General features: G+C 25.6%; 1 protein-coding gene and 1 non-coding gene across 2 annotated transcripts; one reads left to right on the plus strand and one right to left on the minus strand.

Annotated features, from left to right (window-relative positions):
* The first annotated feature begins 8,514 nt into the window (after positions 1 to 8,514).
* On the plus strand, positions 8,515 to 8,587 carry Trnan-guu. Its single transcript has one exon. It is a non-coding gene; the product is annotated as a tRNA-Asn (tRNA).
* Positions 8,588 to 11,904: 3,317 nt separating this feature from the next.
* Positions 11,905 to 18,918, minus strand: LOC113556504. The gene is made up of 7 exons (XM_026961477.2): positions 18,377 to 18,918; positions 15,824 to 16,005; positions 13,117 to 13,852; positions 12,943 to 13,051; positions 12,754 to 12,878; positions 12,441 to 12,692; positions 11,905 to 12,370 (listed from the first exon to the last, which is right to left on the minus strand). The coding sequence occupies exons 2-7, from the start codon at positions 15,995 to 15,997 to the stop codon at positions 12,105 to 12,107; spliced, it is 1,662 nt and encodes a 553-aa protein (XP_026817278.1). The 5' UTR covers positions 15,998 to 16,005; positions 18,377 to 18,918; the 3' UTR covers positions 11,905 to 12,104.
* Between the last annotated feature and the right edge of the window lie 1,369 nt (positions 18,919 to 20,287).

Genomic DNA, 20,287 nt, shown 5'->3' on the forward strand with positions numbered 1-20,287 from the left:
AAAAACTTTAATCACAATCAAAAAAGTATATTTTACGTGCAATAATAACTATTAAAGTTTTGTATAATTGTGTGAAACACGACTATTACTTATTAGTGTCTGTTGGTGAATCACCCTTGCTAAAACAATTATCATATTCAAAAACCATTCTAAATTTTTACTTCTAAATAATATTCCTACGTGCTTTGATATCTTTTATAATATAATAATAATTAATAATACACCAAAACTTAAACAACACATATTTGATAATATAACGAGGGAGAGTAATATATATAGAGTTCAACAATATTATATGTAATTGTGAGTAGGCTTGATATATCTTGGTATACTTATCAAAATATACCAATTAAATACATGGGAATTATACTCCCTGTATTATAAAACATATTCTACGTATACGCTTAAGTATGAGAAACTATTTGCAGAGTTTTTACTCGGATCAACGTAAATGCACGTTATATTGATCTGAGGATTTAGGTATGTAAGAAACGTCATTCGAACCCCATAAGACCATCGGATAGGACATCGCACGTACGCATGAATCAAAGGACGCGTGAACACGACGGTACACATTTCTTGAACAAAAGGGATATGACCAAATATAGTGGCGAATTTTACGGTAAACGGGCAAATGTCGAACGGAAACGGCATCCGTTCGACCAACCTAATAGTAGCTATAACAGAGGTGATGTTTCACCATCGTATCAATAATTCATCAAAACCATGTTTCATTTCAATCACCTAGTTTTAATACACAAAATATAGATCTTCTTTTAGACATCGGTAATGATATCAATTTAATAAAAATAAATTAATTAACAGAATAAATTTTAGTTAACGGAAAACAAAAAATGTATTTAAAAGTCAAAAATTACAAAATAGTATCTACCATTGGCAAAATGACAATTATTTCAACTTTAAATAAAAATTAATTAAAAACCTATTATCATTTAGTAAATAAAGAATTACCAAAACCGAAAGACGGTGTTCTAATAAGTCACCACTCGCAAAATAACGCAATAATAGAATATATCGTGGTGAATAATACGATAACAATATAAAAAAAAAAGTATAGTGAGCGAAAATAAAATATATTTTATATTAAAACTACGAACGGTAACATAAGTATCTATATCGATGACCAATCAATGTGTGGAAAACACAAATATTTTAATACGTATAAACGAGAGTTAATACAATATGTATATTGCGCTAGTATAATAAACACAGTTAAAAATGGAAATACGATAATAAGTATAATAATTATCTCGGAATTACCACAAAACACTTATGAATATTAATTGAATCAATTAAATGAAATATTATGTACGATAATAATGTAGAATATAAATAACACGAAATAAAAATAATTAATGATGACAATAAATAAAAAAAAAATTTAACATGGAGTGACCATTTAAAAATGAAGAGGAACGATGATGAAATACAATATTAAATATATGCGAACATTTTTTTTTATGTTTTTTATTTAGAAAATGATTATTTAACATTTACTAATACAACAGCACATAATAAGGGTAACTACTGATCAAACACCGATTTATAAAAAAAAACCGTAAAGATTAAAAATTAGTTAACATGGAGCAAAACGATATAACTGAATGATCAGCGTCACATTTTAATTCACCATTACTATTAAAAAAGAAAAAACGGATTCATTCAGTAAAGGTAAATTTCGAATAGTAATTGATTTTGGAGCGCTCAACCAAATAACATTAAATGAATTCCACGCACTACCAAATATTACGAAAATATTAGATCAGCTAAAACATTGCCAACTTTTCACTATATTGGGTTTAAAATACCCAAAAAGGTACCCTTAGCAAAAACGTCTCGCGAATTAACAGCATTTTCGACCGGTCGAAGTCATTAACACAACGCGTGACCATGAGAATAAAACAAGCCCCGTCATATTTTAAAGGCCTATTATAATGTACTATCAAGAATAATAAGTATTGTAATGTTACGTATAAGCGATAGATGACATAATAATATACGCGAAAATTTAACCGATCACTACAATAATAAACCAATAGATGTACTGTAATGATACTTTATTAATTATTTCTACTTAAACAAAGAATAGAAAACTATGATTATTAATTGTTATTTTTAATAAAGGGATTAAATACCAATGCTTTATTTTATATTTGTCTTGCCTTCTTTACATAATATTGTGAAAAAATTCAATAGATACACTATAAATTGAATTTTAATAACAATTTACCAATTTTACCGTAAATTTACTATTAAAATTACTCGATAAATTACCAAAAAAAATTTTTAAGTAAAATCTACATAACTAATATTTTATAATACAAAATAAAATAATATAAGGTACTATTATTATTATATTATAATGTTTGAATTAATGTTTTAATTATTTGACTGAGTGTAATAGTGTACCTACCTAATAAATGAGGACCATTTGAATAATGTAAATATATATAATATTCAAATCACAACGTAACAAAAACAAGTTCAGTTATATAAAGGCTGATTTCTAGGAGCGATGCAGTATCTAGAAACAATTTACAATAGTGTAAACAAAACTTTTATCTATGAATATATTATACAAGTACAGGGGCCCCCATAACATTTTTGCACCAATACCCTACAAAATCTTGTTGTGCCACTGCTAAGTCGGAATTTCGTTAAGCCTAAAAATACTAAATAATAATAAAGCGAGGAATCACACGTCGTAAATTGGGAAATGGTCCGACAGCATCATGTAAAAACCTATATAAGCACTGAACTTCAACATATTGTATAGATACAGTAAGTTTCAAGTCCTAATCATATTTTTGGGATTACGAGTACAACAAAATAACTAAAACCGTTATTTTTCGATGTATCGAGTCATTTGTCATTGCCATTTGTACTTAAAATGTCTACAAAAAAAACCTTTCATAAGTACCAAGTTTTAAAATTTTCTTTATTTTAACGAATATTATTATGTCAGCATTTCAACTTATAAAAAGTGTGCATATAGGTTATTTAGATATTTTTAATTTTTTTTCAGAGCCAATAATATAAAATCTTGTTATAAATATTGAAACATTTTTTAATTACTTCCCAAAAAAAAATTAATTATACATATAATCAAAAAAAAAAGAATTGAAAATGTTAAATAACTACATAGTAAACAAAATATAACAATATAATCAGTTTTACGTAAAAATGTTCATTCAAGGATACAAACTGTTATCGATAATTATATTTGTGTTCGTTATAGTCTAGTGTTGTAGTATAGTAAATTATTGTTAACGTTCTATGTAAAAACTATTATGAAAAAAAAAGGTTTGTGGACTTATTTTATTACTTAGATTTTACGGAAATTTATAATTTATTTATTTTGTAACGGCTAAATCTTAGCTATACCATCAAATAGAGGAGAATTACAGAGATGACCAATTAAAGAACGAGATGTAAATAATCGACACATGCAAACTTGGACAGTGAAGTTAAGACCAGCTAGCTGCAAATAAATAGTTCCAAGAATAATATTCTAAATAGTAGATTATTGGTTGGTTGGTGTAATAAATTTTAGTGAGTGACCAGTTAGTAACCGCCGTCCGTCACTACATCTTGTAAATGCAGAAATTAGGTAATCAAATGTAACTCAAGAGTGAAAACCGGAATATGTAATATTTCATATTCAACTATTCTCATTCAGTTTTTTATTTTCTGCTAAAGTAGAACACAATTTTAAAAATTTAATATATTACTTTGTATATAACATGCGAAAACAATATTGTTAATATATTAGTATTGTATTAATATTTTTGCAAAAAAACTATTAAAACCCATTCAATTTGGGTTGAATTTTGTTTGTAGGAGGGATTACTGGGATTAGTGAATAACCAAATTATTAAATTTTAATATTGAATACCGTGAAAGTGTATGCGGCAAAGTAATAATATTATAAATTATTATATCCTTCCGCAATTAACACTTTAAATTATAATAGCTAGAATACAGAAAGGTCGAATTAAATCTATATTGTGGGACGTGGGTACCTCTATAATAATACCTTATAAAGGATGGCCCAACAAACTTAGTATTGTTTAGTTAAATACATATTATAATATGATTATGTAAAATGTAAATAGATAAGTTTAAATTTTTAATTTTATTTTAGGTTACATAATTTATTTGAATGCAAATTTGCAAAATGTAAACCAATTAATAATTATTATTTTACTATATCGGAAACATTTGACAACTTTTAACTACAAATTAAGTTACAAATATCTTATTCTTATATATTTTTCATTATTTCCATGCTTTGACTGTTTTATTAAAAAATCAAAATCTTCAATTTTTGGTTTTAATAAATTTTTGCTCCAAATACCTATTTATAATTTCAAGTAATATGGATTTTAAAATAAGATCAATACATTTTAAGTGCTTACTTACATATCATATTCAAAGAGATTGTTATAATTTAGGTCACCTATATATTGTTATATTATATTTATATATATTACATATTGTAGACGTCACGTGTAAATTGCGGCTTAAAAAACAATAATATTCGTTATTTATATAAAATTAAGTCTTGGAATATCTTTTGCAAAATCAATACTGTATTAAATATAAACTTGTATAATATCTAAACGAGTTATTTTGCAATTCTTTAATTTCTTGTTTATCTTATTTTTCTGATTTTCCATTAATTTCCTTTTTCTCTGACTGCTCAAACTAATTTATGTAACACTTAGTGTGTTTTTATTATATCCCGGAACACAGCTTATGAGCATTTAAAATATACCCGGACCGCAATAATTCACGTAGTATACGACTGACTTTTTTGCAGGCGGACGTAATTTACCTACTTACAAAAGCATACTTAACATTTTAATATTTTAGAAATATTATAATATGTCTATTATATGTATACCTATTTTATCTAAACAAAATAAATGTTAGTCTTAATTGATGAGATTGTGTACGTTATAGCATTGATTATATCATGAATATTGTCTATTGTCTGATAGTTAAAGATAGTTAAGTCTGAAAATTACTTAGGTACAGTGGTTGAATTGGGGGGGGGGGGCGCGGCAGAACGGAGTCCCACTTCTATTGTAAAAATATTTTAGCGTACCCTTTCTGATTTCTTTTAATGGGACGCTGAGGACGGGAATCATTTTAAACATTGTAATAAAAATTGTATTAAATTAATGGAAATAATTTTTTTTTTTTTTAATATTATTATTTTAATATACTGTTATCACTTATCTCCTATCAGAGCAAAAATAATTACGATTATTATTCATGGCGAAAACATATGATAAAGATATAATGTTGACAGCAGATGAATTCAATAAATTTATTTATAGAATATAAATAACCACCGCTGCATTATAACAGGGAACACCCCGACAGCAAGTACCTCATAGCTTTACGACGATGATAACGCGACGTCCCGTCAATTGTATTTTATTTATTTATTATTTTATTCCGTATTCGTCATTACCCTTATTGTAATAAAAGTTTATATATTATATTATAATGTGTTATAAACTTGGTTATTAAATATTTAAATTAAGTACCTAGTCATTATTGAAAATAGTGAATGGAAATAAACGCAGTGCTTCAACTGTATTTTCATATTTTACAAAAAAAAAAAATTTAAAGATACAGTGTATCAAAGTTAGTAGATATTTGTTAAATTCAATGCATGTAGATATAATAATATTATCATAAATATGTTTAAAAACCAAAATAAATCTTTACTATTTTACTAATAATTAATAAATCCACATTTTTTATTGTGATATTCTACAGCAACACAATTTTCGAATAATCCAGAACGACCAGAACCATAATAGTTATTATCATCACAACCACAAAATTTAAGTTTTGTCATATCAAACAATTATATTTTTTTAAATTAAATTAAGTAACCGTAGGTAAGTAATTATTTTTATTTTTATAAACAATAGCAATAACAATTGCACTGCTTGTAATATACTCAAATATAGAAAATGTATACTTTTACTCAAATACTTTACAAATGTTTTTTACTATTTTGAGTATATATAAATTAGTGTTCAATTTTCCCAATTAAATAAAATGAATAGTTATTACTTATTAGTAGACATTATTAATAATTAATACAATAAAAATATTATACAAACTACAAAGAATATACTACACTTATTCGCTAGTTTTTATTATTATACTACATTTGTATATATTTTATTATTGTACCTAAGTTTAGGTATCTATTATTTTCAATAAATGAATGTAAATTATAAAACATAAAAAAAATAAAATAACGTAAGAAAATTTTATGAATTCAATTATTATATAAAATATAAATCCAGGCGATTCATTGAATAACAAAACGATTTATAAACACAAATTACTCAACGGGGCCAAAGTTTACGAGTGTATTACTGTTAATATTCTCAGATTTCAATAAAGAATATAAGTATGTATTTGTACTTGTTAAAATATAATACCATAGGTACGGATGATGGACTCTTAAATAAACCATATACTGTGATTGTATAAAGATACTTAGTATTTAGTAATATATTTTTGACTATATCTCGACTCTTGAGTACATATCAGCTCGTTATTCAGTTATATTTGATTTAGATTGTAAATTTGTCTAGTACTTACTATGGGTTAAATTATAGGTATCAATATCAATATAAAAATTAAAATATCGGCTAAATAATACCATTGATTATAAATACTAATAATCAATGTTAATAGGTACTACAAATATATACATACATATTTAAACACGGAACGCCAAATGCCCAAATTCTAACTCAATACAGTTCGAAATTAAACGGAAAATAACATATTTTATTACCTAAATGTCATAATAATATATGGTCGTTTTCGTTTTCATAGTTATTATAATAGTGTTAACACTTAAACTTATAAAATTTGTATGTATCTACATACAAATTTTAATAATATATACAGCACAAATTAATGGTTTTCCAAGTATTTAGTGTAATATATTATCATTTAAAAACTACGTCAACAGAACTTCCTTAAATATTCTATAACATGAATCGTACCTTATTCAAACGATGTGACGCGTCCTACGTGCAAATATTGACCACATCTATTTCTGATTTTTTACTCCCGTACTCCACAATTCATGTAATCATGATATAGACGTACATTTTGACGACGGTAAATTTGAAAACGTTATACATTCACATTACATGGGTTGACATGATATTAATAGGACACCGTCTCTGAGTCCTCACTGCCTGTGTGTATAGCCTACATCGATTTAGTAACCTCATACTATATTGTACAGTGAAATATTTGAAACAAAATCTCAGTCGTAGGTATAATAAGTACCTATATATAGGTATAGCTTGTAAATAAAAATTAAATTATTGCTGTAGTTAATGCGCATATCTGAATTAATAATTTAATATGATTATATATAGTTACAGCGGAGTCGATATCTACATATTCTGAATACACTTGGAATCTGCATACCTATGACAATAACAATAAATAGCTATGTTTAATTAGGTAAGAAAAAAAAGGCCAGAACTATAAAGCTCGGATAAATATATATGTGTGCGTGTCTGTATGTCTGTTTGTCTGTGTCTATTATTCATGTTCCAAAAATGGGCCAAATGTACGATAAAAAACAATATAGGTAGTATAAACAATATTTCAAGTGTTAATTTACATTTTTATTATTTATTATTAATTAGGTAATATAAAACAAGTCACACTAGTTACAACAATATTTATTTATTCGTTTATTTTATAATAGGTTTTATTATAATTTTAAAAAAAAAACCTTGTTGCAGATGTATTACTAATAAATAAATTTAAAAAATATTTTTTCAAACCCTCCCACCCGCAAAATTGTTCATGTGTTCGCTCCTCATCACTTACTCAATTTTACCCATGCACCATTTATACAAGATAAAATAAATACGTCATAATGTATCAGAGCATTCATAGGTAGTAATTACAATTAGGTAGGTACCTATATCTACTATTTAAATACGGCGTAAAACATGCAATGATTGCAACGTATAAAAGTATTATAAACACAGTCGTACAGACTACAGAGTAGGTACATCGGATGACTATATATAGTATGTAATTGTCATAAAGTGTAAAACACAAATAAGAACAGTTTTGAATAAATATATAATAATATATGGGTATGTAATATCTTACAGTCAATAGGACATTAGGACCTATCTGTATGACTGCACAATTTATTTCACATACCTAAACCTATAATTATTATCTATAGGTAAATACATACAATTGTTCGATATTATAATTTTCATTCATGTATTTTTTCATTTGATATGTTTAAACTTTTTAACCGTTTTAATGAAATAAAATCTAAACTCATTTAATATAAAAATCATTATTCATTATATTATTTACATTAAATAATAATTAATAACGATGCAATTATGATATTTCTTATATTTATTTACTTAAATATAATGTATTATGTAACATATACAACAAGCCTCCGTGGCGCAATGGCTAGCGCGTTCGGCTGTTAACCGAAAGGTTGGTGGTTCGAGCCCACCCGGGGGCGGTAATTTTTTTCGATTTTTTTTTTTATTAAAATTAATGCTAGCATTTAATATATAATAATCATAACATGCCAAACTCGAAAACGGTTACATTTATTAGTTTTTTTTCTTGAAATACCAATAAAAAAAATTTGGCTTTCCAAGAAATCTTTAAAATTAATACAAGATTTATTATAAATTTTACTTATCGTAGTAAAAAAAATCAAAAATGGTTAGTCACAATTTTTGTTTATAAGCATTCAAAGTTCAAATGTTGACGAAATATATCAAAATCGCGAAAGTTTACGAGGAATTTTGAAATTGAAAATTCATAAAATTTTTGTGATTTATACCTTAGGTTAAAAACTCAATACGAGGTTATCTTTAAGTTTTCCTTCAAGTAACTGTAAAAAAAACTTCCAGCGTCAATATAAAAAAAAATATATGATCGTATGAAATGAAAAATTTTTTGAAATCAAATAAAATAACGATATATTACAATTTAAATACAGGTAATAATATAATATATCCTATTAATTATCATTGACTGATAAATCATCTCCGTTCAGAATCGTTTTGCATATACCTGTCATTGCATTCAAATTTAACACATCCGTTAAAGTGACCTGTGATCTACTCCATCTCTAACATACAGCAGAGCGATACCCACTAGCTTACTTTTTTTATTATATTAATTTGGCGATAAATCAAACCAGAGAATTAAGAACCTATGGAGTGATACCTAGCCATTTAAAAAAAAAACATAATTTCCAACTCGAGTCTTAACCACACATACTGGCAACAGCATAACTTTTAAAATAGATATTTAAATAAATTCATGAAGTCATTTTTTGTTAATTTAATCATTATTTTATGAATATTTAGAGCATAACTATAATAACTAAAATTATTAATTTTTCAAATAATGTAACAAAATGGATTTTATTGACAACTTATACCTAATAAATATTCCTGTTTTTTTAATTTATATCTAGGACTATGAATTTAATGCACTAAAAAACCTTAAAAAATACATTTAAAATATCAAAAAAATACAATAAAATGTGCACTTAAAATGCCAAAAATTATAGTACAAAATACATTAAATGGTTTTTAATTTAACTTTAATACTTATATTGATATTAGTAGATTATATACTTAAAAAAGTTGATTTAAATTTAATTTTAATTTTTAAGTTGATTGATTTTTTAATAATGCTATTTGCCTGAAACATTTTTTAAAAGGTTTTCAAAGATGTTAATTGACAGAATTTAATTAAAAATACTGGAAAATGGACTAAAAAAATAAATATACCGAAAAAGTTAATCGAAAAATGTAAAATAAGTTTCATAAATGGATTTGTTGTTACATAATTCAAATTATATACTTACAAAGCTACGTTTCACAATCATCAAAAAAAATTGCACTTTCTACAAATGCACAGCCCTGCATATCCCTTACAACCACTTAATTAAGTCCCAACTACATCCAATTTTATACCAGAAACTACACTCAAAATAAAATATTGATGCATTTTAACGCTCCAAATTATAAATGATTTAAAAACACCACATTGTAAAACCAATACATTCATTGCTCCTCCACTCAGAATCTTGATTGGAAAAGCAATTTTCAATTAAACATCATGAATATCACAACAAATTGCAATATGGTTCCAGAAGTCTTAGTTGGTAACTACAATTGTCAATAGAATCTTCATAATTTAGATATATTTAAATAGAAAAAACAGTTAAATTCCTTTAAGTATAATTTTTTTATATTAATAATAATATATCAATTATAAATCAATAAATGAATATTCATTAACTTTAAACATCTATTAGAAATTCCTTATCATAGTTCTTATGTCCAACATTGATTTCCAGTAATTCAAACAATAAAAGTTATAATTAGTTACCAATACAATATTAAGTTCAACTTGAGGTATATACTCGTACTTATACTATTTTATATAACTTTAAATTATTTCAAATAATCTTTAGCAACTAAATGTTAGGACATATTATAGTTTAAATGAATTAAGTTAATAATAATGAGATAATTTAAAAAACAAAGAACATGATTTTTTAATTATGATACAGACAAGTATGACAATGACATCAAGTCATAAATACAACTAAGCAATTACAAATCAAATGATTTTTTAAAAATAAAAATATTTGGTTACCGTTACCCGTATAGTTAATTAATTAAACATCATAATAACGGTTACACTAAAAATTACTTGACATAAATTTATTTGTATGAAACATACATGTTTACATAAAATATCAAGACAGACAAGCATTATGTATTCTAATATTCTAATATATAATTATGTAAAAACTGTATAATAAAATTAAAAAAATGATTTTACATTTAACTTTTATAATAAATTAAAAAGATAAATGTATTGTTAATATTTGTACAGTACAAAATCTTTCTTTTTTTAATATAACTAACAATATTTTTAATAACATTGAGAAGGAAACTTATTTTATAATCGAGTAGATAGAATAAGTAACACTTCTGTTGTCAAGAGTCAATAAAACACATTTAATTCAATATACTTTTTGCATTGCATTGCATTGCATAAATATTATGATATGTGGTAACAACATACAAACTTAAAGAATTTAAGCTAGAACATACCACGTACCATACGTAAACATAGCACATTTTAATAGCATCTCGACTCTAAGAATTAACATTAAATATAATCCAAATTATAACATACATTTTTAGTTTTTTGCAATTAAACATTTAACTATTTGAAATGGAAAACAAAATGTATTCATCAACTATTTATATTACATTTTATACTAACAATTTTAATTATTTTTACTCGGGCTTTCTAATATTTATTGACTTATTTTAGTACAATTATATAGAAAATTGTGTGATAGAACAAAAAAATTAATTTTTAGAAATAAAATATTTTAGGAATGATATAAAATGCAAGATCACAAGTACTTCTCATACCTAGTAGTATACTTATGATTGAGCATTTCATTTAGCTGAGTTCAACTCGTTTAAAATTATACATTTATTTAAATCAATAAATTATAGAATGCCCGAGTGTACATAATTTAGTCTTAATCAAAAAAATATTTTATTATTTACTTTGAAAGATAATAGATTTGTAAATAATTCAATATTTTTAAAAATGTTCATAGAAATTTAACACGACAAATAGTATAACATACTGTGATACATTGTATAACAAATATTATAAAAATATTAAATACAACTAAAGCTTCAAAGTTCATACACAAAAATTAAGAAACTCAAAAAAATATGTTTAAATACATAAATTTAAAAAATTAAATGTTGCAATAATATAACTTAAGTTTAAAAAGAATATAAATATAATTAATGAAAATTAAAATTAAAATGTAATTTGTACGATAATTAATAAAGAAAATAAATCATGTTCAACATATAAATTATAACTTAGTAGTCTGCATCATCACAAAGTTCCATAAACTTAGATAATACTAAAGAAAATAATATAAATTATAAAACTTAACTAGAATTAAATCAATATGTTTTGTTTATATAAATAGGAACACTGAATAAATAGTCAGAATGAAAGGAATTCAATTGAATTTTGTATTCTATAAAGTAGTCATTATCAACAGAATAATATTCAAAAGTATCGTTTTTAAACACCATAGCTTTATCAACATTAAAAGCACACATAGTAGTAGCTTCATCATATTTTATAGTAAAAGATTTCAACTTCTGGCAGCATTCAAACATTGGGCAGTAACTGTGTAAACTAATAACACGCTTTTGGTCATAAGCTGTAATTATACCATAAAAAAAGATGTGTAATTAATGTGTTTTACTTTTTTATGAGAATGTAGAACTTACTAAGCATGTAAACAATATCATCCAAAGCGGTTGCACAAATCACCACTTCATTTAAATCAATTAAGCGTCTTCTCCACTTATAAGATCCTTTGTTAAATGGATTTATACTTAAGTCATACCATGTTGGTTCGTTGTCTTTAGTTATCAATGCCAAGTTACCTTTGTACTCCAAACTAGTATAATATACTCTGTTTGCTCTTTGTTGAAAATATGGGCATACAGTGTTGTTAACTAGAACTAGTGTATCGTTCACTAAAACAAATAAATTATAAAAATTAAATTTACCAGTCTATTACATTTAACTATAATTTACCGCTATCATAGCCATAGTGCTCGATAACTTGATTTGGCAATCTATGTTTTGTAAGACCTCCAATTAAATACAAATTATCACCACAAAAATATCCAACTCCGTGGCGTCTGCTGGATGGATGAAAACTAAAAAAAAATTAATAAAATATTATTTATATCAACTATTGAATTCTTTAAAACTTATAACTACTCTTGTAATCTCTTCCAATTTTCGGTCAGTAAATTATACTTCCATCCTTCCTTGTTCCACATTCCTCTTCCAAATGCAATTTCTCCAGCCAACACATAAACATCTAAATCTATAAAAATTGAATAAAATAAATACCATATACACTATAAATTAAGTATAAATCATTTTTGTTACCTTTAATAAACACGTGATATCCAGTAGTATCAAGAGGCAATGGATCCAATCTTAGAAACTTTGTAAACTGCATAGAACTCCAGTCCCAGCGGTAGATAAAAGCATGGCCATCATCTTCATTTTTAACAGCACACAAAACATAAGGAATACATCTTATCGGTCGAATTAAAGACACTGTATCATGATTCTCTCTTGATATATCTATGTATGGTTTGATGACGTCTTGTAATATTGAATTTTTAGTTTTTGAAATACAACATTCTAATTCCTCTTTAGACATGACATTAAAATGCACACAACTAACAGCCAATTCATACTCAAAATTGTAACCATTGTTTGTAGAACACCAATCAATAATTAAATCATATACATCTTTTTCGTTGGCCACATTCAAACTATTGCTATTCAACAATGATTGTAAGTCTCTTTCATTTAGTTTCAAGAAACCAAATTTATTTTTTTTCAATATTGTAGTAAAATTATATAAAATATAAGCACGTGATTTATCTAATAAATTCTGCAATCCAAGCTTAGAAACTTCTGGAAATATATCTATTGCATGATTTGTAAATAGATACTTTTCTTTAATAATTTTAATAGACTCAAAAATTATGAAAGAAAACTGAAGAAGCTGTGATACTTCCAGTATAAGGAGTATATCTTCTATGCCATTGAAAACTACTTTATTAGATTGCAAACTGTTAATGACTTTCATAAAACCATCAAAGCTTATATCCTGAAACAGTAAAATAGACAAATTCAAAAATGTATTATGGTTAAAATAAATATATTATCACAACCCACAGATGTAACAAAAATAATATAGTATAATAAAGATATCTCAATAAGATAATCTCATATCTATGTTACTACTATATACGCTATACGCTCGATTAGTACCTACATCATACGCTTTATCAAATATTATACATTTTATAAAATAGATCGTTTTGGATCCAAACAAACTAAGATGCTTATTTAAAATGTACACAAAATAAATTATTAAATTAATTTTGTTTGTTAAAACAATTTAAAACCTTTTAGAGTATTTTTTTTTTATTTTGCATTTTTCTTCTGTGAATGGATCTAGTAGACTTAGCTATTTTAAATGACTATAACTTACAAAATTATTTTATTTTATATAAATTTCAAATGTGTATTTTGCTTTGTTTGGATCCAAAATGAAATTTTGATAAGAATTAATAACATACGTGACTTCACACTAATCATCCATATTCTATTAATATTTATTAGACATTCCGATAAAACGGGAACTGGAAAATTCGATAAAGAAAACCACAAATATCTAATTGCTAATCTTACCAAATTATCGTTGTCAAAAGTTTAAGTAATAATAAAACCATAATATTTGTATGAATGTTTGAATCTACATGTTTTTATTATATCAGCTCAGTCCTTCAAAAGTTACTGTCGCCATTGATCAAAAAATAAGTAAGCGTGCTAATAAAAGTACAACTGCATTTTCAATCACAAAAGTACCACAGCACGAATTGACACAATTAATTGTAAAAACAAACACAGTCAAAAGTTTTCAAATTAAGAAAAATTAATATTTTTCAGATTTCAGACTGGGAATTTTTTTTTTATCTTAAACCTTTTAAAATGTGATAGAAATGTAATATCCACAAAAAATATAATTATCAACTGCAATCAGTTAAAAAATATTAAAACATTGTTGCTATTAAAGCTGTAAACAAGATTTTGTCAATTTACAATTACATAAAGCCGTTAAAATTCAAATAGAGTTGAAACTCTATAATACAAGCAGAATTTTCAAAATAAGTCTAGGAACTCAATCAAAAACTGACTAATAAAGAAAAACTAACATTGTGTTTGACAAGATAGGTTGAAAAGGCCGACAGTAAGAGTGTTTGGCCAACTTCTTCCAATATTCATATTCATGTGAAGATATAACTAGTTGGACAGACAACAAAACATCAACTAAAGCTCATATGTTATATGCATAGTCTCTTTATGCATATATTTACAAAAACCCTAATATAAATTTCATTCAAGGCATTCAAGCTCTCAAGATGTTACATGTCAAATGCATTTAGTAAGAAATAATGTTAATGAAAAATTTTAAAAAGGTTATGATAAACTCTTATCAAAATTTTTTTTTTTCATATAAAATAGAATTATAAAAAAAAAGACTAATTCTTATTCTTTTAATGTTACCATGACATCAAGCTGAGAAGTCATTTTTAAGAATCAAAACATATCTCAAAAACTTAATAGTAGACAATAGACTAAATGGATTAGCAGCATTGAATATTCAGTTTTAATAAATTGAGAAAAATAAAAAATAAAAAATAAAAATTTAACATTACTTAAATATTTATAATTAACAATATTGCTTATAATAAAATAATTTATTATTATAGCAATATAAATATATGATAAAATATAAAAATAGCTAACAAATTCAGTTTTTGCTTAGGATTGTTATATAAATGCAATAGATATAATGGGTAATATACTACCTAAAAAAAATATATCCACAGAAAAATAATCTGTATAAAATCAATAGATAAGGAATGTGTAAAATAAACAATAAGGTTGATCTGTTGATAGTTGTAGAATAATAGGTATACTAACAATTAGCATCAGTTCATAAGCACTAAATAATAAGTAAACGAGAAAAAAGAAGTTTTGATTATAAATACATCTATCTATATATATATACCTTTATATGTATTCTGTGTCCTGTTTGAGATTCTACAAAATATCCACTGAACATAGCTTGAAAATATGCACTATGTTCAATTAAATACGATTTGTTCAATTCGACATCTGCATCATCATCAAAATGAATTGTTACAAGCTGATCATCAGTGTTCATCTCTTCCATATTGTTCATTATTACAACTAAAACAAACCAATAATTTTAACTAAAACAATATATAATATATATTATTATTTTAAATTATTATGTCATATATTTATCAAAACTCTAAAATAATTGATATTATATAAATATCTTTTTAATTTATTATTAAATTATATAAACAAATCATTCATGATAATATCTATCAAAGTTAAACAAGTTTGTCCACCACAAAGAGAGTTAAAATTATGATACAATATATTAAATTATATTCATATTAATTTATAACAGTTGAAAATAATAAATAATATTACTAATATTACGAATACATTATATAAATAGAATTTATCAAATTAAGTGTCTAAACAAACAAATTATATATAAGCAAACTAGTCTAATGATATGAATAACTAATTAGCAATCATTTTATTTATAAAAACTTTTTAGACTTTTCTTCTTTACTTTTTAAAATTTCTGGTATTATTGAATAAATGTTTATAAATATTAATTGGTATCAATTAAAAAATATAAATTCAAGATACCCCACATCTTTGTAACTAAATGATTTTTTAGTGTAGTTTGATTTTGCATCATATGTTTTAATTTCCTTTAAAAATTTATTTCATGTTATTTCCATAACACATAGTTGTTAAAAACTATTGAATAATATTTTACTAATTTTCCAAATACTCCAGAAAGAATTTTTCATTCCTAGATATGATTTTATTTACCTAGTATCAAGAAAATTACTTAATATTTGAATATTGATCAATTCCAAACCAGGAAAAAATATATTAAATAATTTTAATACAAAAGACAAATTATATAGCGTATCAAATTGTTCATCTGTAGCAAATTATTGTTAGTATCTCAAAAATATAAACTAAAAACGTATTATGAATGAATAAAAAAGTGTGCTAATATCTTTGAATGCTTAAAATATTATTATAGTCATGCACGGTGATCGCAGATAACCCAAGGCTAGAAGTCGTTAAAACTATTTAAAATTAGTGACTAAGTGACTAAATTTAATTAAAAAAGTAACCTATAAATTTTTTTAACAATTTACTGTTATTAAATATTTTTCTTTAAATCCATTAATATAATTTAATTGATTTAAGTGTATTTGTAAAAATTATTATTTATTCCACAAAATATTTGTTAAAATATTTCCACAAGTAGATTATGGAACAAAAGTTTATGGGAACAATTATTATTTCTTAATATAAAATTAAAAAAACTTATTTATGAACATATACCTAATAAGAAAAAAAAATATATTATTTTAACAAATTATTTAAATTTAGAAAAATTTAGATTATAAGTAACATGAGACATATTTTCTAAATAAATACCTGAAAGTGAATAAAGTTTCTTACTTCTAGCCCTGTTAGCCAATAACTTAGATTCTAGAACGCTGATAACTTATTTTAACTTATATTAAGGGGACATCATACCATTCATACCCCACGGGTGTATTTCCGTCTTACAAGCAGATAACAAAACAATTTTGTGTTCAACAGGTTCAACTTTATATTGTTATCTATAATATTTAAGGGACACCATACCTACATGTATTCTCTCTGTCTTACTAACGTACATCATAACAAATTTTCGTTCAGAAGAATACATTTAGTGATGTTAGCTTTAATATTAGAGTAAATGTCCTATAATCAAATTTAAAAGTAATAACATTATCTAGAAAATTACATATGCTTTTATTGATATTATCATTTTAAAGAGAATTATGAATATTATAAAGTTGTAATATTTATATAGCTTTAACTCACTTTAAAATCATATCATTTTTAGATAATGTTCTTACCTTTAAATTTGATAATAAGTAAGTACATTAACGCAAATTTGCTATAATGTACAGTAAGACAAAAATAACATATACAAGTATGGTGTACGGATAATAGATAAATATATTTATTATCCATGAGTATGATGACCTTTTAAGTAAAATGACCAATCATCTATTAAAATCAAAAATGAAGTTAGAATATTAACTCTTTAAATATTTAAATGTTTTCTGATGGTCCTTTACAATTTTTATAATATTTAAACAATTTATGACCAATAATAGTATTTTACATAAGCATTCATGACTCATTCACTCATATTTGGAAGCCAATAACACCGAATTGGAATTGCTAAACTTAAATATTGGTATGCTATGCATGAATTAGACGGTGACAACATAATATGCGAGTCCTTACGATTCTATGTGATATGCTGACATCCTAATAACAACTATTATTAGTTTGAAAAAAATTTGATTTTAAATAGCATAATTAAATTTCATTGCTTTTTAATAACATGTGTAATTCAATTAAATTAAATTGTCACTCAGCCACCGCCCCCTCAAAAAAGCACGTTTCTAGGTGTACCCGTGTAGCGCATACTTACACGTTCGTTGCTCAAACAAATCAGTACCGTCCACACACAACAGACAATGGAAAATCAAACGATAGTAAACAATCGGTCTGCAACACTACGTTGTCGGACCTTCTTCACTATGCCGTCGGAACAGCAGCAACCGTGTCGTATTCACCGTCGGCGCAAAGGTTATATAAGTACCTAACCGGGATCTTTCTCGCACTCCGTTGACTTCGATGGACTAAGACCGGTGAACGGCTGAGCAAAACGTCAATGGACGTACTGAAATTATGGCCTTTATCGGCTACGACAACCGACGGGCCGCACGAACAACGATGAAGCTCACAGACGCACAGACGCTTGACCGTTGCACCAGAGACACAAAGCCTAAATGGCGGCTAAACGCAGGCTACATGGAAAACGGCGGTATGGACACTACCACTACAGTACGCCGGGACGCTATAAACAGTATAAACACTACAACAGACGCATGTTTTAGATGGACATCTTAACTGTGCGCATGCGGCAAAAGAACAAAATGCGCATAAACCGTTCGACGGCACTCTGCACAGTGTTCAAACCTGAAACCACTACAACAAGCCAATGTGATTGGCGTTCGCGCGTGTTCGCGTTGCCTCCATCCGCTGGTATCGTTGTTGATATTATAGTTAACATGGTTTAAGATATGTATCTTAAACCGTGATGGTTAACCGCCCGAGCCGTGATAATATATCGATAACGGTAACAGCGACGCTGTGATAAGACGTGTTGACCGACGATGCCGAAACCGTCTATGGCGTCTCCCTAGTCCCTATCTGTATGTAATATTTTAAACATTATGGAGAAATTGAGTGGAAAAATGTAAGAGAACGTTATACACTAGAAGCGTGTTCAGTGTTGTACTGTTGTCCACGTCTAGTCTAAATAAACGTTTTACGTAATTTAAAATTTTTGTCGAGCAGTTTCAATATTGTGTAGTAACCTTTAATAATTTTGATTTTGAATTAAAATAATGAATTTGATCTGTTCTCAATATGTGTATATGCTGAACACTCAAAGCTACTTTGAAGTAAACCACAGTCGCTGAAATAATTTAATTTCTCCAATATTGTTCATGCGCTTATAAATGATTCTAAAAAAAAAATATTTTTTTGGAAGTCTTCAAATAAGTAAGTCTCTTTTAGAGGACGCTACACTCGTATGTTCTGTCCCCGTCTTACAAATGTACAACATAGAAAAGTGTTTGTTCACAATAATCTATTTTAAATTTTTATTATTATTTTAAACATGAGTGAATTAACATATTATAAAAATTAAAAGTAGGATTATATTGATCTAGACAGCTCATATACCTGACATTTTAATTTTAAAGAAATTTATTTCAAAATTTACAGTAAAAATATCAATTATATTTTCTGAAATGGTTTGGATAATAATCTTTGCTTTACAATTTATAATTGAACAATTATTCACAGTGTAAAATGGATTATTGTGAATTTTAATTGTTCATTTTTCTACACTTGCAAGACAAAAACAATACATACAAGTGTGGTTTCCTCTTAAAAGTACCAGTTAGACTAGATAGGTATTAGGTACTACATAGGATTACTTGACTCTTGTGATAAAGTATACATATACAAATACAAGTAGGCATTATTATTGTGAACTGCAAATGTATTCTTCACTTCTTCATTTTGTTCTGGATATTAAAGTTATTTATTATTATTATTTTAATTATTTAAACATTAATTAGTTGAAAATAATACAATAAAAATGAGATGGATATAAATATATATCAACTTTTAGTCTTTTACAAAGATTTCCTTGAATCTGCAATGTACTAAGACAATGTTACTGTTTACTCATTAAAATAATTATATCTTAATTCATTATATTCAATAAACATAGTTCTATTTACTGTAACATTCAATGTCTATGTTT

This window comes from Rhopalosiphum maidis, chromosome 3 (genome assembly GCF_003676215.2).
Source record: "Rhopalosiphum maidis isolate BTI-1 chromosome 3, ASM367621v3, whole genome shotgun sequence".
Classification (NCBI taxonomy): domain Eukaryota; kingdom Metazoa; phylum Arthropoda; class Insecta; order Hemiptera; family Aphididae; genus Rhopalosiphum; species Rhopalosiphum maidis.